General features: G+C 39.4%; 1 protein-coding gene across 8 annotated transcripts in view; it reads left to right on the top strand.

The window, feature by feature from the left end:
* R3hdm1 (R3H domain containing 1) overlaps nt 1-17311 on the top strand; it is a 94249-nt gene extending 76938 nt beyond the window's left edge. For 6 of the 8 annotated variants that reach the window (XM_048443754.3, XM_048443752.3, XM_085688308.2 and 3 more), the window contains 5 exons: nt 2178-2350; nt 8125-8269; nt 14777-14859; nt 15284-15368; nt 15970-17311. In XM_048443754.3, coding sequence (XP_048299711.1) covers nt 2178-2350; nt 8125-8269; nt 14777-14859; nt 15284-15368; nt 15970-16331 — 848 coding nt within the window. In that variant the 3' untranslated portion in view covers nt 16332-17311. Of the gene's footprint in view, nt 1-2177; nt 2351-8124; nt 8270-14641; nt 14860-15283; nt 15369-15969 lie in introns of those variants that run through there. The other 2 variants (XM_085688310.2, XM_085688309.2) reach the window with 2 other exon arrangements.
* The last annotated feature ends 5491 nt before the right edge of the window (nt 17312-22802 follow it).

The following is a 22802-nucleotide window of genomic DNA, read 5'->3' as shown; positions in this document are numbered from 1 at the left end:
TTCCCTTCCTCACTAGCAAGCCTCCCAGTTACACATGCATGCTCAGATGCACAGAACCTAATTTCTTACTGCAACTCCATGTGTTTTTCTTTTTACTCCCTTTGAGACTGTGTCTTTCTTTGAAACCAAACTAGCCTACAGCTCACTCTGCCTCAGACTTGCCTCAAATTCAAGGCTAATTTCCTCTCTCAGCCTCCTGGGTGCTGCAAATTACAATTTTTCACACCAGAAGAACTTATTTTACTGTTTTTCCATCTAAGAAATACTACCCCCCAGATCCTCTCTTTGTCAAATGTTTCTCCAAGCTTTAATGCCTCTCTTTGCATCTATGCAAATCTTTAGCATTACATTGTATTTTCCTGTGATAGTTTGTTGACAGATAAACAGTAAATGACCAACTGTGGCTGTTAACACTTAGGAGACCTTGAGACATCCTTCCCAGTCAAGCTGGTTTGATATGTAGGGAACTAGAACCACCATTAGGATTATTATAGTGCCGACTAAGGTCCTTAATCAAGGGCACAGATCTATATCACATAGCTTAATGTTCTTGACATCTGGTAAAGCATATACTTGCTACTAAAAAGGGACCTAGGATATGACTCAGTGGATAAAGGCACTAGCCACCTAAGCCTGACAATCCAGGCTTGATCCATGGAACATACATTTAAAAAAATAAAATAAAATAAAAAGTGTGGTAGTGCACACTTTTAATGCAGCAACCAGGAAGCAGAGGCAAGCCAATCTCTGACATCAAGGCCAGGTAGGTCACATTTTATGAGACCCTGTCTCTACCACCACCACCCTGCCATGTACCCACGAAAAACAAAACAAACAAAAAAGCCGGATGTAGTGGCACAGTGTAATCCCGGTACTTCTATGCTAAATGAAAGGCAGAGTCACTGGGAAGCTTAAGGGCCACAAAGCTTGGAGTATGCAGCACAGCCTCAACAAGGTAGAAGTTGTCCTATCTCCTTACATGTGCCATGACTTAATACATGTACCCTTGTACACACAGGGTACGTATATACACACACAAAATAAATATATATTTTAAATGCAGTAGCAGTAGCATCTATGCAAGAGAAATAAGAAGGTACCCCTGTTCATTTATCTGTACTGAAAGTTAGTAAGGTGTTTTTTAGGAATGTCTGTCTAACTCTATGGTGCACATGTGATGGTCAGAGAACAACCAACTTTCAGGAGTTGTTTGCTTCCCCCATGTAGGTCCTAGAGATCAAATTCAGGTTATCTAGCTTGTCGACAGGCACCTTTGCTCACTGAGCCAGCCCTCAGCAAGGTGTTTTTACATATATACAACTTTTGCAACTCTATAAAGTCAACCTTTTAGTCTTGTGTAGCCTCCTTTTTCAAGTGATAAAGCAAACTAAAAGAGGTGAAATAATTTTCTGGGGTAGAATTTTTCAGAGTGCTGAAATTGGGCTCTCTGACCCCCGGGCGATATTTTCTCTGCTAGTTCACCCTGTAAAAGTGTAATCTTTTCTCTTATTTTTGGTTTTATTTTCTTGTTGGTTTAGTTTAGTTTGGTTTTTTGTTTTGATTTTTTTTTTTTTTTTTTTGAGATAAGGTTTATCACTGTACATAACCCTGGCTGTCCTGGAACTCTATGTAGACTATGCTGGTCTCGAACTGTGTGCCTCTTTTGGGATTAAAAGTATGCACCACCATGACTGGCCTTCCCCTTATTTTTGGCAAAATGCTCACAAAATTTGTTTTTATTTGGAAAACATCTATTTTAAAAATTAGGAGCATTTATAAAGTATGTATTTTGTGCTGTTTTCTACTAGGTCTTTTCAGATGTTTAGGTCTAAAGAATTCCTGCCTTTTTTTGTTTGCTTGGTTTTTTTTTTTTTTGATTTCTTGGAGGTTTAGAGTTTTGTTTGTTTGAAATAAGTTCACACTACATAAGCCAGGCTAACTTTGGCATGATTTTCCTCAATGTCCTGATTGCTGAGATTCCAGGTTTTGTTTTAATACTTTTTTAAATATACCACTTATATGTAGCAGGCTACATGAGGGCTTAAATCTGGCTTGTATACATAGTTATAAAATTGAATTCAGAAATGTGAAATTAATATTGTTTTCCTAGTGTTAAAAAATCATCACCATAGTTGCTTAAACACTGATTTCAGTGTGCTAATTATCCTGATTTCCAGCTGTGCCACAGCAGCCACCTGGTGGAGGAATGGTGATGATGCAGCTCAACCTACCAAACAATCCACAGTCTCGGGCGCACTCACCCCCACAGTGGAAACAAAACAAATATTACTGTGACCATCAGAGAGGGCAGAAGTGTTTGGAGTTTAGCAACATAGATAATGTTGTTCAGGTAAGATATTTGTTCATTATCTATTTGTTGTTTGTTTTTGAGTCACTCTCATTGTGTAGTCCTGTGACCTAGAAATCACATTGCTCTATTTGCCTCTACTTCTCAGATTAAGCCTATAAGTGACTTGGTTTGTTATTTAGAAACAACCCTTTCATCACATTTGAAATCCTCCTAAGATTAATAGGGACATTTGAACAGTCCTTACTCCAGATATTTATATCAGTATCCAAATACTATTTTTCAATTTTTAAAATAAGGTCTTCTATAGCCTAGACTGGCCTCAAACTCTTGATCCTTATACCTCACTTTTATTTGCCAACTTTGACCTAAAATATATCAAAAGAGAATTGGGTATACTTGTTCATGTCTTTAAATTTGCAGCATTCAGAAAGCTGAGGCAGAATTTCAAGTTTGGCAAAGAAGAAGAATAAAGCACCAGGTGTCTTTGTTACTTTTCTATTGCTATGAAAAGGCACCATGACAAAGGCAACTTATAAAATAAATCATTTATTGGGACTACTGTTCCAGAGGGTTAGGGAGCATGGTGGTAGAGTAGTGTCTTAGTGCTTTCATTCACAATCACAAGGCAGAGAGAACTAACTGGGAATGGTGTGAGCTTTGAAACTTCAAAGCCCACATCCAGTGACACACCTCATCCAGCAAGACCACACCTATCTCCTAATCCTTCCTAAACAGTTATGTGAACTAGGGATCAAACTTTAAAAGTGAGCCTATGGGAACATTCTCATTTAAACCATCACACCAGGCGTGGTGTTACTCACCCATGATCCCAGCACCTGGAAGTTGGAAACAGGGAAACAAGGAGTACAAAGTTGTCTTCGCTATACAGTGAGTTTGGCCTTCAGACCCTGTCAACAAAGAACAAGTAAAAATTATCAGCATGCTAAAACCATTAGATAAAAATGTTGATGGGACCTTTAAAGTAGACAGATGAGGCGATAACTTTGAACCGGTTGTTCTCATCAGCTGTCATAATCACTAATGGTGACTCAGCCAGATATTTACCTTCTAATGTGATATGTGAGAAAGTACAAGCTCACCTAAAATGTGCTTTTATCAAAAAAAGAAAAGAGAGAGAAGAAAAAGGAAAGTAAAAATTGAACCTAGTCTCTGAAAGCAGAGGCAGGCAGATATCTAAGTTCAAAGTCAATCTTGTCTATATGGAGAGTTTCAGGCCAGCTCAGGGGTAGGTACATAGCGAGACCTCTCAAAAAATAAACAAAAAAAATAAAATCTAAATACCTTTGAACCTAAATTTAATAAATAATTTAGGCCCAGAGAATGGTGTATAGATGTATAAAAAGCAAATTATGTGGTTTAAATGGAATATTTTAGTAGAGAAATTAGCCTTTTTGCAAAAAGTCTTTATCTTTTAATTATTTGTTTATTTTATGTGTATTTATATCTACACGCCTGGTGCACTTGGAAGCCAGAGGAGGGTGCCAGATCACCTAAAACTGGAGTTACAGATGAATGTTAGTCACCATCTGGGTGTTGGAAATCAAATCCAGGTGTTCTGGAAGAACAGCAAGTGCTCTTAATTGTTGAGCCATCTCTCTAGCCTATTTGTGGTTTAGTGGGGTTTTTTTTTTGTTTTTTTTTTTTTTTTTGCTGTTAGCATTTTTTAATTTACATAATTTCCTCCCTCCAACTCTCCTTCCATGACCCTTCTACTCCCTCTTCAGTGCACCTCGTCAAATTCTTTAGTTATTATTGTTACATATATTCCAAACCTGGATCCTATGAAGAGCAGTAGCATTCTCATCTGCTGAGCCAGCTCTTCATGCTCCATCACTCTTTTTTGGTAGTGTTTGTTCTTGTTATTTTCTAAGGGTCATATTTAATATAAGATCTCTGAAGCCTTCTTGATGTGGGGCACTCAGGGGTTTAAATTTTTCTCTTGGAACTGCTTTTTATTATATCCATAAATTTTGATATGTTGTGGAGTTTTTTGTTATTTTGGTTTGGTCTGGATTTTGGTTTCTCTGTGTAGCCCTGGCTGTCCTGGAACTCATTCTTTTGCCTAGGTTGGCCTTAAACTCACAGAGATCCACCTGCCTCTACCTCCTGAGTGCTGGCATTACAAGTGTGTACCACCATTGCCCAACATTTAACTTTTTTCTTGATTTCTCCCTTAATTTAATTTTCATTCACAAGTGGGTTATTTAGTTTCTATGAGTTTGTATACTTTCTGCAGTTACTGTTGCTGTGATACCCAGCTTTATTCCTTTGTAGTCCAAAAGAAGACAGGACTATGTTATTTCAGTTTTCCTAGATTTGTTGAGACTTGCTTTGTGTCCTAATATATGGCTAGTTTTGGAGAAAGTTCCACTGGCTTCTAAAGAAAAAAAAGTATGTTTTTTAATGTTTGATGGAATTTTGTGTAAATGCATTTGATATATAGTGTCATTTAGCAACAGATTTTTATTTAGTTTTTGTCTGAATGACCTGTCTATTGGGTTCAGTTCCCAGCACCCACATGGCAGCTCACAACTGTCTGTAACTCTGTTCTAGATCTGGCTTCCTCACATGGACATACCTGCAGGCAAAACACCAATGCACATAAGATAATAATAAATTATTTTTCAAAAGAAAAGAATTGACCTGTCTTTTGGAGGGTTTTGCTTTAATGGCTATCAAGGTCTTTCCCTGCCTCTTATTAGTTATGGTTTGAGGTCTACTTTGTCAGTTATTAGAATAGCTATACTTTCTTGTTTCTTAATTAAATTTGTTTGGAATCCCACTCCACCCCCCCTTTGATTTCTTTGAGATGGGGTTTTTCTGTGCATCCCTGACTGTCCAGGAACTCACTCTGTAGACTAGGCTGACCCTGAACTCTTAGAAATCTGCCTGCCTTTGCCTCCCTAGTGCTAGGATTAAAGGTATGAGTCACTACTGCCCAACAGGAAATACCTTTTTCTATCCTTCACCCTAAGCTGGTGTATATTTTTGATAGTGAGGTATGTTTCTTATAGGCAGCAAAAAGAAAAAACAAAATGGGTCCTGTTTTCTAATCCAGTCTGCTAATCTGTCTTTTTATTGGGGAATTTATGTCATTGATACTGAGAGCTATTATAAACAATGCTTATTAATTCCTGTTATTTTGTTATATTATTTTCTTGGGCCTCTTTTGATCATCAAAAGAGTTGGTGGAGTTGTTGATTTCTTACTTGTGCCCTCTCAGGTACATCAGTCTTTTCTTGAGACTGCAGTATTCCTCAGTACCTCTGTACAGCAGGGCTAGGTTATTCTAGTGAGTCTGTCTTTATATGTAACTTAGTATTTCTCTCTTAGAATATCATTTATTTGTTTTGAAACAGATTCTTGCTATGCAGTTACTGTCCTAGAACTCAAAATTCATGCCAGGCTTCTGGCCTTGAATTTTTCTGCTTTTGCCTCCATGCTAAGATTATAAGCACCACACTTATATAGGATTTTTTCTTTTAATTTTTTAGATTTACTTGTTTATTTGATTTGATGTGTATAAGTGTTATGAGTGTTTTGCTTGCATGTATATCTACACACAACACAGGTCAGAAGATGTCTTACTTACTGGAACTGAGTTTTCAGGTGGTTGTACACCACCTTGTACACTAGGAACCAAATCTAGATAATCTGCAAGAACAGCAAATACTCTTACCTTCTGAGCCATTTGTCCACCTACATACTAGGACTTTTTAAAAGACTAAGTAGGAGAAAAATAATTTTTAGTATATTTGATAATATCATTGCTAAGTAAACACAGTTTATGTATAGATTTGCTAACAAACTGTAAATGACAGTGAGCATTAAACAATTAAACTATGTTTACTTGGTTTGGGGGGTTGGTGTGTGTGTGTGTGTGTGTGTGTGTGTGTGTGTGTGTGTGTGTGTGTGTGTGTGTTGCTGAGGAATAGGCCCAGGGCCACATGCATGTTGGGTAAGTACTCTGACACTGGACTTCATTCTGATCTTAAAGTACTTCATATATCAAATTGGGAAAGTTCCGTGAAACATAATCTAAAATGTTTGCAGACACCTAGCTTTAAGCTCTCTTAGAGCTTCTGAGTTGTAGTATAAATTAATACAACTCTTTCTGGAATGCCAATTGGTGACATTTCCCCATTTTCTAAAACGCAAGGTACAAAGTCTAGTTATAAATCCACTTTTGGAATTTTGTCCAGTAACAAATGGTACAGCAAGCCAAGCACAGTGGTGATACATGCATGCCTGTAATTTCAGTTCTTAGAACACTGAAGTAGGATAATCATGAGTTCAAGGCCAACCTGAGCTTGAGCCCCTATCTCAGGGAGAGAAAAAAAAAAGTCAAAATAACTTATCTTCAAAATACTCTCTAGGAACAATCTTCAAAGATGTCAGCACTGTGAAAGAGAACATGTGTGGATCAGAGAGTGCTGAAGCAGCACAGTAGCTCCAACTCAGGACAGCTCTGGTTCTAGTCTGAATTTCAGAAATGTAGGGGACTCTACTGCTTCTCTGTTATTAGAAAGGACATTTATCAAAATTGGAAAGAACTCTGTAGTTTGGGTCGTAGTATTATACTATTCATCTCTTAGTGGTTGTCCTATAAGGTTTTATAAGAAATTGTTATGGACCAGAGAGATGACTGATCAGTTAAGAGCACTGACTGCTCTTCTAGAGCCCCTGGATTCGATTCTCAACCCCCACATGGCAACACACACCTGTCTGTAATTCCAATTCCAAGGAATCTGATGCCCTCCTCTGACCTCCATTGGCACCAGGAATGCACATAGTACTACTGTATGTACATGTGGACAAGATACCCACACATATAAAATAATAAAGTAGAAAGTGCCATTATTTTTAGAGACTAGACACTTATTAATTTCTCCTAAAGGAGTATCATGAGCTGCTCACTCAAATTATTTTCAGGAAAAAAAAATAACATGCATATGTTGTGAGCCACATCATCATTTCAGTCAGTAAGTAGTATAAACATTGGTCAAGAGCATAATAGTCAGGATGTAGCTAACTGGTAGAGTCCTAGCCTAGCATGTTTGAGGTCCTAGGTTCAATCCATTGCCCTCAAAGAAAACAGATTATAATGGAACTGAAAAATTCCTGTCATCTTGCACCATTGCAATGATCTTGTAAGTGCACTTTAATGATTACATAAGGTGGTATATTGGCATATATATCAGAAGGTTCTCAAATCACAAAGTCTTATATAAGCGAGAAAGCAAATGAATATAAAGAAGGTGTAACCTGGGTGTGGCAGTGCATGCCTGAAACCCAGCATACAGCAGGCAGAGTTGGGAAGATCATAAATGAGTTTGAGGCTGCCTTGGTCTACATGTTGAATTTGAGACCCAGGACTATACAGTAAGACTGTCAAAAAAAGAAAGAAAGAAAGAAACATTATCACCAGTTAGGAAACTTAGGAATCCTTTGCATTATACTCTATTTTCCAACGATAAAATTATTTTGAAATCCAATTTTGTAAACACTTAATTTAGAAAAGAATGAGATAGGTATATATTCTTCATACAAAAGCAGCAACATTATTGCCAAGTTACAAAGCAAGTTTCAACATCATTTTTGTAATGATGATATGTATATACAAATGCATAGGGATAATCTGTTGCTAGTGTTTGAAGGTGAAGATTATTCATAATGATTGAACTTTTTTAACAGGTATCAATTTATTATTCAGTGAATAAAAAATTTGTCCAAATGGGAATTTTCCAACAGCCTGCTCACATGCCTAATTTCCCCCTCTCCTGTGATTGCAGCACAGCCCTCAACTTAGCAGCCCCATCATTTCACCAGTGCAGTCACCAGCACCAGCTCAGCTGTCAACACTGAAGACCATCCGTCCCTCAGGACCGTCACTTTCCATCATGTCCCAGTTCGCTAGACCTTTTGTTCCTGCGCAGGGTAAGTGCTCCTGAATCTGGTCACAGGTTCCTCATGATACCTGTCACTCTTCTCTGTATAACTGTGTACATTTGTTTAGTTTGTGTGAGTGTGTGCTACATGTGAAAATCAGAGTTTGTTCTCTCCTTCTACCATTTTAGTTCCAGGGATCAAACTCATGTTATCAGTCTTGGTGCTAATACTTAATTAGAAACTTAGTAATTCCCTCACAGTAATGTACACGATGTTTTATATTTGTTCTGTGTTTATAGTTTGCTTATTAAGAAATTGATTTAGTAAGCATTTATACAAAGTTTAATGTGCCGCACTTTATGAATAAAGAAAATTCGCTATTGTCACTGTGCCTCAATGTACTTAGAGGAGCAGATAGGCATGTGGATGATCAATAACTACTGTGGAAAACATTTACCTTTGGCACAAAAAAAGAAAAGAAAAAGATGAAACCCTGTCTCAAAAAACAAACAACAAAAAGATTTACAAATATCCCAACTGGACACGACTTAAGCATGTATCACTCAGAATGAATTATATGTATAAAAATACTGCTTAGCAGAAAAACTTTGTATCATATGGAATACATAGTATGACAGTATTTTAAAAAATAAATAAATAAGTGAGCAAAGCAGCCACATATATAAATCTTATTCATTGTTTTAAACAAAAATCAATACTTGTAAGGAGGTGTACTGTATGGTTCTAATTATATGAAATTTGCCTAATGAGTTAATCTAATCTGTAAATTAGAAATCAGAAAGTGAAAATGAAATGTAGAAGTAACTGGTAAGGAAATAAGAGGCTAACTATTTGGAGAATGCAAATATCTTTTGCTCTTGGTAGTCATGGTTATATAGACTTCCTATTGTCAGAATTTATCGAACTCTACCCTTCAAATATCCATTTTTCTCGTATGTTAATTCTACCTCACTTTTTAGAAGAATTATATAGTATACACACAGTAGACATGAGCACACAACCTGGCGGTGGTAGCACACTCCTTTAATCCCAGTACTTGGGAGGCAGAGGCAGGCAGATCCCTTGAGTTCAAGGCCAGCCTGGTCTAAAGAGCAAGTTCCAGGACAGCCAGGACTGTTACATAGAGACACCCTGTCTCTGAGAGGAAAAAAAAAAAAGAGCACACTTGTATAATAGAACAAAGACTGAAAATAAACATATCAGAATTGATAGAATTGCTCGAATGGCTTATATTTTCTCCCTTTTTAAAAATCTTTTTTCATTATTAATATTTTATTTCATGAATATGGATGTTTTGCCTGCATGTATGTGTGTACCACCTGTATGCCTGGTACCTGTGGAAGACAGAAGAGGGTGTCAGGTACCTTGGAACAACGTGGTTGTCAGTGAGTCACTGTGTGGGTGCTAGGAGTTGAACCTAGTCCTCTGGAAGAGCAGCCAGTACTCTTATATTAAGTGATTTCTCCAGCATGATTTTCTCCTTTATAATTCTGTATTCCTAATTTTTTTATACTTCAATTACTTTATTTCTTAATTTTATCACTTAGTTTTATTACTGTACATGTATGCCATGGTGGTGAGCACACATGAGCCACAGCTTATCTGTGAAAGTCATAGGACAACTTTGTGAAATAATTCTTCTTCTCCCTTTATATGGGTTCTGGGAATCAAACTCAGATTATCATATTTGCACAATAAGCACTTATACAATTGAGCCACCTAGCCAGCCCATCAATTACAGTAATCCAAAACAAGAATGCTTGTTATAAAAAAAAGTAAGAGAAAGATGGCACATGCCCAAGCCGTGATGGTCCACACATTTATTCCTGGCACTCAGGAGGCAGAGGCAGGTAAATCTCTTAGTTTGAGGCCAGCTTGGCCTATAAAATGAGTTCTAGGACCACCAGGGTTATACAGAGAAACCCTAAAGCAAGAGAAAGAAAGAGAGACAGACAGGACCCCTTACGTACATATATATGCTTGGTCACCACAGAGTGGTACTCTTTGATGGGATAGGAAGGATTAGGAGGTATAACCTTGTTAGAGGTAGTTTGTCCCTGCTACTGCTCCAACACCGTGTGTGCCATCATGTTCCCCACCATGGTAATAATGGGCTAAGCCTCTGAAACTGTAAGCAAGCCCATAATTAAATGTTTTCCTTTGAAAGAACTGCCTTGGTCATGGTGTCTGTTCACACAATTGAACAATGACTCCAACATGAGTCCGTGGTTCAGAACACGAGCTGCTCTTCCAGAGGATCCCAGGTCCATTCCCAACACTCAAATGGCAGTTTATAATTTTCTGTAACTCTAGTTTCAAGGAACCTTGTGTTCTCTTTTTGCCTCCATAGCACTGCATGCGTGTGGTACACAGACATATATGCAGACAAAGCATCCATATACATAAATAAAAGTGTGTTGGTGATTTTGTTTTTTGTTTGTTTGTTTGTTTGTTTAAGAGTGCATATTGTTCTCGTAGATGAACCATTCAATTCCCAGTTCCAAAAACCCACATCAGGCAACTAACAATGACTTCCAAGTTAGTGCCAAGAAATCCAGCACCTCATGCATACTCATGATATTTTACATATTTTTAAAATAGAAAATAAACTAAAATGGTAAAGAACACCTAACCCAGCCCAGTCTTAATCTTAACATATTGGGAATAAATTCTGTCATATACAACCAAATCTAAGATGTCATAATTTTTAAGCAGCTTGCTGTGTCTTCTAAATTTGAGCATTATTACTTTGTTTTAACTTTACCATTGTGACAAACTTAACTCTAACTTGTTTCTAGCTGTGGTGTTTGTGTTCTTCACACTCTACATTGTGTCTGAGATTAGTTGGGGAGCTGAGGGATGGTGAAAAGCCAAGTCACTCACTCTAAGCAAGTACACATGCTAAAAACACATATAAAAAGCTGGGGGGGGGGGCACTCACACCATTAATCACAGCACTTGGGAAGCAGAGGCAGGCAGATCTCTAAGCTCAGGGCCAGCCTGGTCCACCAAGCTCCAGGACAGCCAGGGCAACATGGATAAACCCTCTCTAAATACAAGAAATAAATAAATAAAAACACTTATAGAAACATATTTCATTGAAAGGGAAATAAGAATAGATTCCAGATCTAGAATGTAAATGTACCTATTGTTGAGAGTGTAGAAATGCTTGGAGTCATGCATGGTGTCAAGAACCTTTAGTCCCAGCACTTGTGGGGCAGAGTCAGGAAGATCTCTGAGTTGGAAGCCCCATGGTCTACATTGTTAGTTCCAGGACAGGCAGCGTTACATAGATCTTGCCTCAATAAACAAAAAAAGAAAAAGTATCTATGGTTTAGTAAGAGTGAATTTGAGGATTTATAAAACTTGATGCACAGATTCAACGCAATGCCCCCCCATCAAAACCCTAGCAAAATTCTTCAAAGACCTCGAAAGAATGGTACTCAACTTCATATGGAAAAACTAAAAACCCAGGATAGCCAAAACAACCCTGTACAATAAAAGAACTTCTGGAGGCATCACAATCCCTGACTTCAAACTCTACTACAGAGCTACAGTACTGAAAACAACCTGGTATTGGCATAAGAACAGACAGGAAGACCAATGGAACCAAATTGAAGACCTGGATATTAATCCACAAACCTTCGAACACCGGATATTTGACAAAGAAGCAAAAGATATAAAATGAAGAAAAGAAAGCAAATTTAACAAGTGATGCTGTCATATCTGGATATCAACATGTAGAAGAATGAAAATAGACCCATATCTATCACCATGCACAAAACTCAAGTCCAAATGGATCAAAGACCTCAACATAGAGCCAGCCACACTGAACCTTATAGAAGAGAAGGTGGGAAGTACACTTGAACGCATTGGCACAGGGAACCACTTTCTAAATATAACCCCAGCAGCACAGACACTGAGAGAAACAATTAATGAATGGTACCTCCTGAAACTGAAAAGCTTCTGTAAAGCAAAGGACACGGTCAACAAGACAAAGCGGCAGCCTACAGAATGGGAAAAGATCATCACCAACCCCACATCAGACAGAGGTCTGATCTCCAAAATATACAAAGAACTCAAGACATTGGTCACATAATCCAATTAAAAAAAAAATGGAATACAGAACTAAACCGAGAACTCTCAACAGAGGAATCTAAAATGGCTGAAAGACACTTGAGGAAATGTTCAACATCCTTAGTCATCAGAGAAATGCAAATCAAAACAACTCTGAGATTCCATCTTACACCTGTAAGAATGGCCAAGATCAAAAACACTGATGACAACTTATGCTGGAGAGGTTGTGGGGAAAAGGGAACACTTCTGAATTGCTGGTGGGAATGCATGCTGGTACAGCCCCTTTGGATGTCATTGTGGCATTTTCTCAGAAAATTAGGAAACAACCTTCCTCAAGACCCAGCAATACCACTTTTGGGTATCTATCCAACGTATGCTCAATCATGCCACAAGGACATGTGCTCAACTATGTTCATAGCAGCTTTGTTTGTCATAGCCAGAACCTGGAAACAACCTAAATGCCCCTATATGGAAGAATAGATAAGGAAAATGTGGTACATTTACACAATGGAGTATTACACAGCAGAAAAAAATAACAACAGCTTGAATTTTGCAGGAATATAGATAGAGCTAGGCAGGGAAGGGAGCTGAGAAAAATGTATATATAGCTCAATAAACATCAATAAAATAAAAAGCATAATGTATCTATTTTTGTAAATTTATTCTTGTAATTAATACTATTTCATGTGTATGGGTATTTTGCCTACATATATGTCTATGTGCATTGATGCCTGTGAAGGTCAGAAGAGGGAATAGGACCCCTTAGAACTGGAGTTACAGATGAGTATGAGCCACTATGTGGGTTCTGGGAATTGAAACCAGGCTCTCTATAAAAGCAGCTCGTTCTGTTAACTGCTGAGTCATCTCTCTGACCCCCAAACTGACTGCAAACTCAGAGATCTGCCTGCCTCTGCCTCCCAAGTTCTGGGCTTAAAAGCATGTGCCACCACCACCCTGCTAAAATTTATTTTTTAATAAATAATACATCGCCATGGTTCAAAAGTAAAAGGAAAGATGTCTCCGTGGTTCAGAGCACAGACTGCTCTTGCAGAAGATGAGTTTGGTTCCAAATACCCAAATCAGTAGTTCACAACTGCCTATAAGACTGCTTCCAAGGGAATCCAACACCACTGGTTTCCTGGGACACCTGCCTTCCTATGTACATATCCACTTAAGGAGACACACAGGCACATAAAAACACTAAGGAACGGTTGGCAAATGGTTGGCTTATAAGGACACTTGACTTGGCTGCCAAGCCTGACAACCTGAGTTTGATTTCCCAGTACCTACCTGGTGGAAAGCGAGAACTGAGTCCTGCAGTTGTCCTCAGAGACTCTCATAACTCTTGTGTTATGAGAAGTGCATGCCCATACGCAGTAAATAGTAAATAAATAGATGAACTTTGTTTTAAGTAAATGATGGAGCTAGAGAGATGTCTTCTCAGTTAAGAGTGAATACTGCTATTGTTGAGGACCTGAATTTGGTTCCCAGTTGAGCAGCTCATAACCACCTTAACTCCAGCTCTAGAAGCTATGATACTCTCTTCCAGCCTCCTTGGGCACCTGCACTCATGTACACAGACACATACACAGAACTAAAAGTTGGCCGTTTTCTGGTGTATACCTTTAATACCAACTCTTCGGAGGCAAAGACAGTCAGATTTCTTTGAGCTTGAGGCCAGCGTGATCTACGTACATAGTTAAAAAACTTTCAAAAACTTTTTTAAAGTAAATGCATAGTTTTAGGGCATACAATGCAATTTCTCCATCCCTTCTATTCCCCTGTCCTTTCTACTCAGGTGTGACCCTGCCGACAGTAGCTCTTCTCCTTTCAGAAGCTTACACTAGCTTGAAGAAGTGAAAGAATATTTTCATTTAGAAACAAACAAACAAAAAAAAGTACACCTGGTTCAGTAAGATGGCTCAGCAATTAAAGAATTAAAGGAACTTGCCTCCAGTTCTAATGACCCTAAGTTCAATTCCCAGTACCCACATACTAGAAGGAAAACACTAACTTCCACAGGTTGTCCTCTGGCCTCCACACTCCCTCATAATTTATTTAGCATGCACACACATACAGACACTCAAATTTTAAAAATATATTTATTATCAATACCTGTTTCCCACCAAACATATTTTCTGTGTTTATCTTCTTTCTGAACAGTTTACAAACTCTGGTAAGTACATTAAGTCAAGAAGAAGGAACCATGAAAAGTTTTTTTGTTGTTGTTGTATTTTTTGGGTTTTTTATTTTTTGGTGTTTTGGTTTTTTGTTTGTTTGGGGTTTTTTGTTTGTTTGATTGATTTTTTTTTTTTAAGACAGGGTTTCTCTGTGTAGCCTTGGAACCTGTTCTGGAACTCGCTCTGTAGACCAAGCTGGCCTCGAACTCAGAGTTCTGGGATTAAAGGAATGCACCACCACTGCTTGGCCTTGAAATGTGTTTTTAATGACTTTCAGGAGATGCCAGGTATCCACTACTTGGCCAACCCCTACAGTACAACCCTCCTACTCTTCTGCATGGACACATTCCACACCAACAGGTATGACAAGCAGTTCCTACTCCGTAGACTTTGTTGTCAAACATCCTAACTGTTTTTGAGAATGTCAGAGGTGCTGGGGCCAACTGTCTGCACTGGCTGAGTTCTGTGACTGCCTCAGCCAGCTACTGATACTTGTTAGCACTGTCCCAATGTAGAACAGAGCAAGGGACAAGGTGGCAGCTGCATGGCTAAGTGTTGCGACTGATACCAGAAAATGGTGGTAGCCACAGGCACCGCACCCTTGTTTATGAAAGACAGTCTGCAGGGGAGGTCCTAGTGAGCTGAGCAGTAGAGGCCCAATGTTATAAAGCAGATCCAGCCTGAGACTAGTTTAATCTCTCCTCAAGTACAAAACCCAATGTTTGCTTAGCTGCTATGCTTTCAAATATCACAACTTAGTTTGCAACTCTACCTTGTTTTCTAGGGTCAGACTGGCAGCAGGCATGGAAACCGAGGACGCAGACAAGCTAAGAAAGCTGCATCCACTGACCTTGGAGCTGGTGAAGCAGGTATGTCCATAGATGTTGGTCTGAATATTCATCCCACCACACCACAAAAAAATGGGCTCCGTTCTTCTAGAGTTCTTAAACAAGTTCCTCGAAATTACTCCACCTTCAGGTTCTTAGATGTGATGTGAGGGTATACACTGTAAGGCCTTGGCAGTTAGCTTTAGAAGCAGAAAAGAGGGCTACAGGGAAAAGGTATCAGAGTAGCAAGGAGACAAAAGACTCATTCTCACCAGTGGAGAACAGTGAGAAGTTGTCGTCTTTCTGTACTTTTGCCTTTCATTGGAGTTCTGCTGAGCAGTGATGGGTGCCGAGGGCAGGTGCTCTTCTCTTTATTTCACACTGGGAGTGGGAAGCTCAGAAAAGATTTGCCCAGTGACCTGCTCTAGAGAACACCACTGTTTAATGCTAGACTTTATCAGTGAAGACTGAAATCAGTAGTGTAGCACTTAATGCTGAGTTGTAATTATTTTACAGAGAAAAGGAGATTTTGTGAGTGTACATAATGTCAGAACATTGTTTCCTGTGTCCTCGGGACAGCAATACTCTTGATCCAATGTCTCTGGTGATAGGTATGCATTAACTCTCACCTTTTCCATGCTAGTTGTTGGCAAGGTCTTGGAAATCACAGAACTTCCAGATGGAATAACTCGAATGGAAGCTGAGAAACTTTTTGGGGAACTCTTTAAAATTGGCGCCAAGATCCGATGGCTCCGTGACCCCCAGTCTCAACCCCAGCTACGTCGTCATCCTCTCTGCTGTGGCAGTGGGGATAGCACTGTCAACTCCGAGCGCTCTAAATCCAGTGACCTGGCCTCTACGTACACTGTCTTAGCCACGTTCCCCTCCATTTCAGCAGCACAGAGTGCACTGAAGAAGCAGATCCACTCAGTGAACAAGTTTAAGCTGAGAATGAGCAAGAAGCACTATGACTTCCACATTTTGGAAAGGGCAAGTTCTCAGTAAACCAGCCACTTTTGGACCCCTCTGTAATTCCCCTGCTCTCTCCCATCTGATTGGCTTGATATGTGGAGCAGATGTTAACATAGAGACTCCTGGGATGTGTGGCCACATGTTACAGCTTTTGGAAAAAAGGCCAGGGACCCAGTTAAGGAAGGGGGATATACCCATTTCACCCCAGTGACTATAGGAACCCACACAGGAATGATACAGAGTTAGCAGCTTTTCTAAGGAAATGCTGTTCAGATGCCTCCTAACTTTTATAGTTATTTTGTTTTATATTTCTGAATTCTTGTATCAGATCCAAAGCTCTATTGTACAGCAAATTATTCTTCAAAGTGATTATAACCAGTTGCAACCTGTATTTCTTTTTGCAGCCAGCACAGTGTGAACCAACTCAGACTTTGGGAGAAAAAGAATGCAGGAATGGAATAACCAAGTCAAAACCATGTCAAAACTATCCTTTGGGGGCTGCTGAGGGTGCTAAGGAAACCCACAAATAGATGATTACTCCTCCACTGAATTGCTAAACACAGAAAAGTTTTCCAGGAAATCCAGAACTCCCTAACAGGGTCCTTCCTTCTTCATTTAGGTAGTATGGCCATTAAGTGTAAGGTAATTATGTTCTCAATGCCTCTCAATCAAACCACTTAGATTAAAAAGAAATAGGAATCATCCTAGGCAGGAAAATTATTCCACTTTTTTTTTAAAGTGTCCTTCCAATAACTCAGTGCCACTCATCTGCATTCTCCTGTGTGGATATCTTATCTCCTGAGGAAATGCACTTGACGAGTGCTGAAAACTTCTTAAGTGGTTTAAATTTTGTTTTCATTGTTTGCAGCAGATTACTGGACATCAAAGATTTATTGCACAAGGAACATATGAACAAGGAACCTTATTTTCAATTTCTGTGTAATTTTGCAAGGCTGTACAATGTGCTGATGCAAGCCTTTTTCAGTTCAAGAGAATAAATGTTTACAAATGTAGACTAACTTTGTCTTTTTTTAATCGGAAACATCTCTAGGGGCTGGTAAGGTGGCTCATCAGGTGAAAGCACTGTTGCATATCAATTTCTAGAACCCTTAAAGGGAGAAGGAGAGAACCCACCCCACAAAGTTGTCTTGTGGTGCCAGTGTGTTTTCCCATGATGCCAAAAGCAGTAAGAAAATAATTAGTCAAAGCTGACAACAAAATAGGATCTATACTGTCATTCAGGCCAAGGAAAGTTAGTTTTTTTGATCCTACCAATGAGGGACCCGTGACCTGTGAACAGTCGAAATAGACCTCAAAATAAAAATCCACCATTCTTGTGTGCTTGATGTTAAGTCGAGGCAGCATATCCACACTGCTGCATAAAGCAACTAAGTAAGACCTGAGCAGAGGCCAGCCAGGAGGTCTTTGTAAAGGTGGTCTGAACCTTGCATCCCAGCAGCCTTCATGGTCCAGTACCCAGCTACTCAGAGTTGGCCCTGTGTCTGGGATTCTTGAAGCTTTGAGAACTGACCCTGAAAGAAAACCTAAGGCATTGAAACCATCAGCCTTCGCCAGCATAAAATATTGTGGGTGCATTGTTTCTGGCTTATTTCTTTTTTGGTGGGGTGGGTTTCAAGACAGGGTCTCTCTGTATAATAGCTGTCTGCCGTGGAACTCGCTTTGTAAACCAGGCTGCCCTCAAATTCACAGAGATCGCCAGCCTCTGCCTCCCGAGTGCTGGGATTAAAGGCGTGTGCCACCACTGCCCAGCTCTGACTTATTTCTAACTAATTCATTTTGGATTGATTTTTCCTAGCACAGGTATATTGGAAGGGCATAAAGAAAAGACAGGAACAAAGCCTGAGTCAGAAACAGGAAAGTGATCAAGTAGTTCTTTAAGAAAGGGAAAGGAAGCATTGAAATAGATAAAAGTGTTAGCTAAGTAAAGTTTCAGTTCTCTTGTTGCTTAACAAACTTAGTTGTTTAACACAAGCCTTAAACTGTATGTGGGTAGTGCATTTCTATAATCACAGCACTTGGAAGGTTGAGGCAAGAGTTCCATTTGCAAGATCCATGTGGTAAAAGAGAGAACCAACTCCTCTAATTTGCCCTCTGACCTCTGACACGTTATCTATCACACTCAAACACAAGTCCTCCAGGTTGAAGATGTAACTCAGTTGGCACAATGCTTGTCTAACAGTCAAAAAGCCCTAGGTTTGTTCCCCAGCACCACATAAATCAGGTGTGATGGTACTCATGAAATCTCAGAACTAGGGAGGTGGAAGCAGAAGAATTAAAAGGTCATCTTTGGCAAGTTTGAAGACAGCCTGGGCTAAATGAGACCCTGAACCACCAACCTGAAATTGATGCTGGTCTGACTTGGCTCAAGTCTTTTTTTTTTTTTAAAGTGGGGGGAAGGGAGTTGGTCATATGTTTTCTGAAGATAGGAATGAAGATGTCCTCAAGAAAGCCTCCATAGACTTAGAGTTACCGTCCTCAAGAAGACTGAAATACAGGCGTTACAAGGTGAAAGGAAGAACACTGAACAGGTAGAAACCTTTAACCCCTCTTTACACATTTCACCTGAGCCTATAATCCCAGCACTTAGGAGACAGGCATGATAATGGTTGAAAGTTCTCTACCAGCCTGGTCTACATAGTAAGACTGTCTCAGATAATAATAATGATGATATTCCTGAACCAGAATGATAGCCAATTGAGTAAAGACACCTGCCACCATGTCTGACTACAGAGTTCACTCTGCAGAAACCAAAGAGAAAGAACAGACTTCTGAAAGTCATCCTCTGGCCTCCACATGAATACCATGGCAGGCATGCACCCCTTATTACACATACATACAGACATGAAGAAATAAATATAATGTAAAAATAATAAAGCATTAATGTGTCACTAAGCTATATTCCAATGAAGCTTGAACAAATTAAACATAAAATGTGGTCAAGACAGCACACACCTATAATTCCAGCACTCAAGAGATGAAAGCACAAAGAATCAGAATTAAGATTTGCCTCCTCTGCTATACAGTTCTTCATGAAACTCTCAAAAAACAGATTTTAGAACAATAGAAACTGATTTATATACTATGTAACATACTTGGATTTGATTGTAAACAATAATCTCTGATTTCACTTCCTATAGTTTTAGTGACCTGTATTCTAAAAACATATAGAAAATTTTATTAAAAGGCAATTTGTGTCTTTTAAGTTAGCACCATTCTGAACACATGATTTGTGATGAAACCTGGTACCGTCCTGCTGTTATTCCTAGTAATCATACCTTTCTGTGCAGAGTGCCCACACCATTGTGCTACCCACCTATAAGTCACCACATAGCTATTTCTAATAAGCACTGCTGTGAAAGTATTTAAGAGCTTGTGTTCAAGTTGCTCTTTTATTGCCTAATATTGGCTCTGCAATTCAAGAGTAATGATTCCTGGAGACTGCCAGAGATGTAGTTCAGTTGGTAGAGAGCAAGCTTGCCCAGTGTGCCTAAAGCTCCAGGTTCCGTCCACAGCACTGCCTAAGTGAAATGTAATATCACATACCCATGATCCCAGCACTTGGGAAATGAAGGCAAAGGGCTCAGAAATTCAAGGTCATCTTCACTGCAAGTATCTTGTAAAAGGAATGGTGGGCTGCTTCCCGCCCAGCTAGCTTTATCCGAAATAATTACATGGAAACTGTATTCTTTTAAACACTGCTTAGCCCATTAGTTTCAGCCTCTTATTGGCTGACTCTCACATCTTGATTAACCCTTTTATAATAATCTGTGTAGCACTACGAGGTGGTGGCTTACCAGGAGGATTCTAACCTGCGGCTGTCTTGGAGAGGAGAGTCATGGTGACTGCTTCATTGCCTTCTTCCCAGCATTCTGTTCTGTCTACTCCGCCTACCTAATTTTCTGTCCTATCAAAGGCCAAGGCAGTTTCTTTATTAACCAATGAAAGTAACACATAGACAGATGACCTTCCTCCATCACTATCTTAGATATATCCATACACCCCAGCACGGAACTTTTGAAAATTACTTATATTTGAGGTAGAGGGACCTGTGTAGGTCAGAGAACAAGTTCTCTTCTATCACGTGTTCTGGTGCTGACAGGTTGTCAGGCTCAGAGGCAGGCTTCTTTACCCACTGAGCTGTCTTGCCCCAGGACTAAAATTCTAAGTGGTATCAGACAGTGTGACCCTAGAAAACTGGGGTAAGGCCCTCTATCTTTACAATCCAACATTATCTCCTGTACACAACCCTAGGTTCAATCCTCAGAGTTGAGAGAGAAAGTTATTTCTATATACAAGTACCCACAGAGGTCAGAAGATACTGGATTCCTTGGCTAGAAGTAGAGGCAGCAGATGGTGGTGTGCTGCCTGATGTAGGTGCTAGAAATCAAACTCTGGCCCTCTGCAAGAAAGAAAGCATTCCCAATCACTAAACTCATCTCTCTAACTCCACCCCAGTGCTCCTTTTTGAGATAGGCTGTATGTAGTCCTAATTGGGCTTAAACTATGTAGACCAGATTTGTTTTGAATGCATAGAGATTAACCTTGAGTGAATCCAGTGCTCCAAGGGAATGAGCCCTTGTCCAAACTTCATGGGCACTTAACGCATACACCCCAAAACACAAGCACATATATTATTTTGAAAAAATTTTAAATCCTCCTAGGTCTTGACAGCTAGGACCCTTGCTCCCCTCCTGATCTTTTGATGCTATTTTTGATACTATTTCATGAAGCCTAGGCTGGCCTTGAACTCATGTAACTAAGGATAACTGGACTCCCAGTATTTCTGTCTCTACTTCCCAAATACAAGTATTACAGATGTGCACCACCACACTGGGTTTTGCTTTCCTGGTCTGGTACATGCCCTCTTCCTGCTAAGGCTTTGTTCAAACTGAATTATGCCATGTTCCCCGTGTTTTGCATGACATGTTCTGTCTCCAGGGTTCTATACAGTGGTATCTACTTGAAACTGGAATTCTTCTGAATTGTGCAGAGATTTTTTTTTTCCTACACCAAACTGAGATATAGTGTGGCCTTTAAGTTCTAGCACATGGCCAGACTGTTCTAGTCTCATGAACTAGGTAAGATGTTTCCAAGTCTCTCTGGGCCACTGGTAAAAGTGGAGGTGGAAACAAATGCCATTTGGGGGTCTCACACAGTGCAGAATCCCAAGCCATTGTAGATTGACTTTACACTGCTCCCAAGGTCTCCAGGCCCTCTGAAGAAGTAGCAAGTCACAGGTAGACAGCTAATAGACATTTAAAGAACACTAAAAAAGTGGGAAATCCTGAGTTCTTAGCTGACTGTATGGAGCAGAGCCCCTTGTATCAACACCCCTTTTCACTCTTCTGTTGCATTCATCTGTAGAGTAAGAAAACTGCACCTTTGGCAGGTTGGCGAAATAGTGCATACAGTGTTTTTGCTGTACAAGCATAATGACCTGAATTTGACCCCCAGAACCCATTTTAATCCCAGCAGAGGCAGACGGATCTTTGTGAGTTTGGTCTACAGAGCGAGTTCCAGGACAGTCAGAGCTGCACAGGGAAAAACTGTTGGAGGCCATGGAAATATATAGCATATGGCAATTGATAATTCACAGGTCAACCCAACAGAAGAGTGAATCTGATGGAGGTTAATCCTTGTCCAGGCAAGGGCTGCAGGACCATCAATTCTGGAAACTGTCACTTTTGCTAAATCACCTTGGTGTCTCTCCATACCTGCACTGTAGTGTGTAATCTCATGTGATGTGTATTCTCATGATTACATCTCAATCTTATGGGCACATATATCTGGATGGTCAGGGAGATGACTTTTTTTAGCTATATAATTTTGATATATAGAATATATACAGTGACATGCTTCAAAAGTATATCTAGTTGTCCCATTAGGACTGTAAACACTCAAAAGCCTTTTTTGTTCCTTTTCCTCAAACTAATTGCACACAATTAGCTCACTTTCACCTCAGAGCAAGTTCAAACTAGATTAATGACGTTTCGTAAATAAATCATAAGTTTAAATTTTATGTTCTGCCGTGGCACTAACTGTATCACAAAGAACAACCATCTGAGCCTTGGCTTCACTGACATCTAGAAGATTAATTACCGGAGTCACAGACAGCCCCAACCACACCAATTAGAGGAAAAGATGAGTAGACAAGGTGAGAACACACAAAACACCACAAACCAGTAAAAACACAACACCAGTAAAATCTAGAGACCCCACAACAGTAAGACTAGAACAACCAAGTATAGATGAAGCAGAAGAAAATGACCTAAAAAAACAACTCTAAGGAGAATGTTTGAGACCCTTAAAGAGGAAATAAGAAATTCCCTCAAAGAAATGGAGGAAAAGACAAAAAAATTGGAAGACTTCAGTAAATCCCTTAAATAAAATGAAAAAGCAATGAAACATATGAAAGAAACTATTCAAGACCTGAAAACTGAAATAGAGACAATAAAGAAAACACAAGCTGAGGGAATTATAGAA

The sequence above is a fragment of the Myodes glareolus genome, chromosome 5, assembly GCF_982192425.1.
Source record: "Myodes glareolus chromosome 5, mMyoGla1.1, whole genome shotgun sequence".
In the NCBI taxonomy this organism is placed as follows: Eukaryota; Metazoa; Chordata; class Mammalia; order Rodentia; family Cricetidae; genus Myodes; species Myodes glareolus.
Note: the sequence above shows the minus strand (reverse complement) of the source record. Positions and strands in the feature narration are given on the sequence as shown.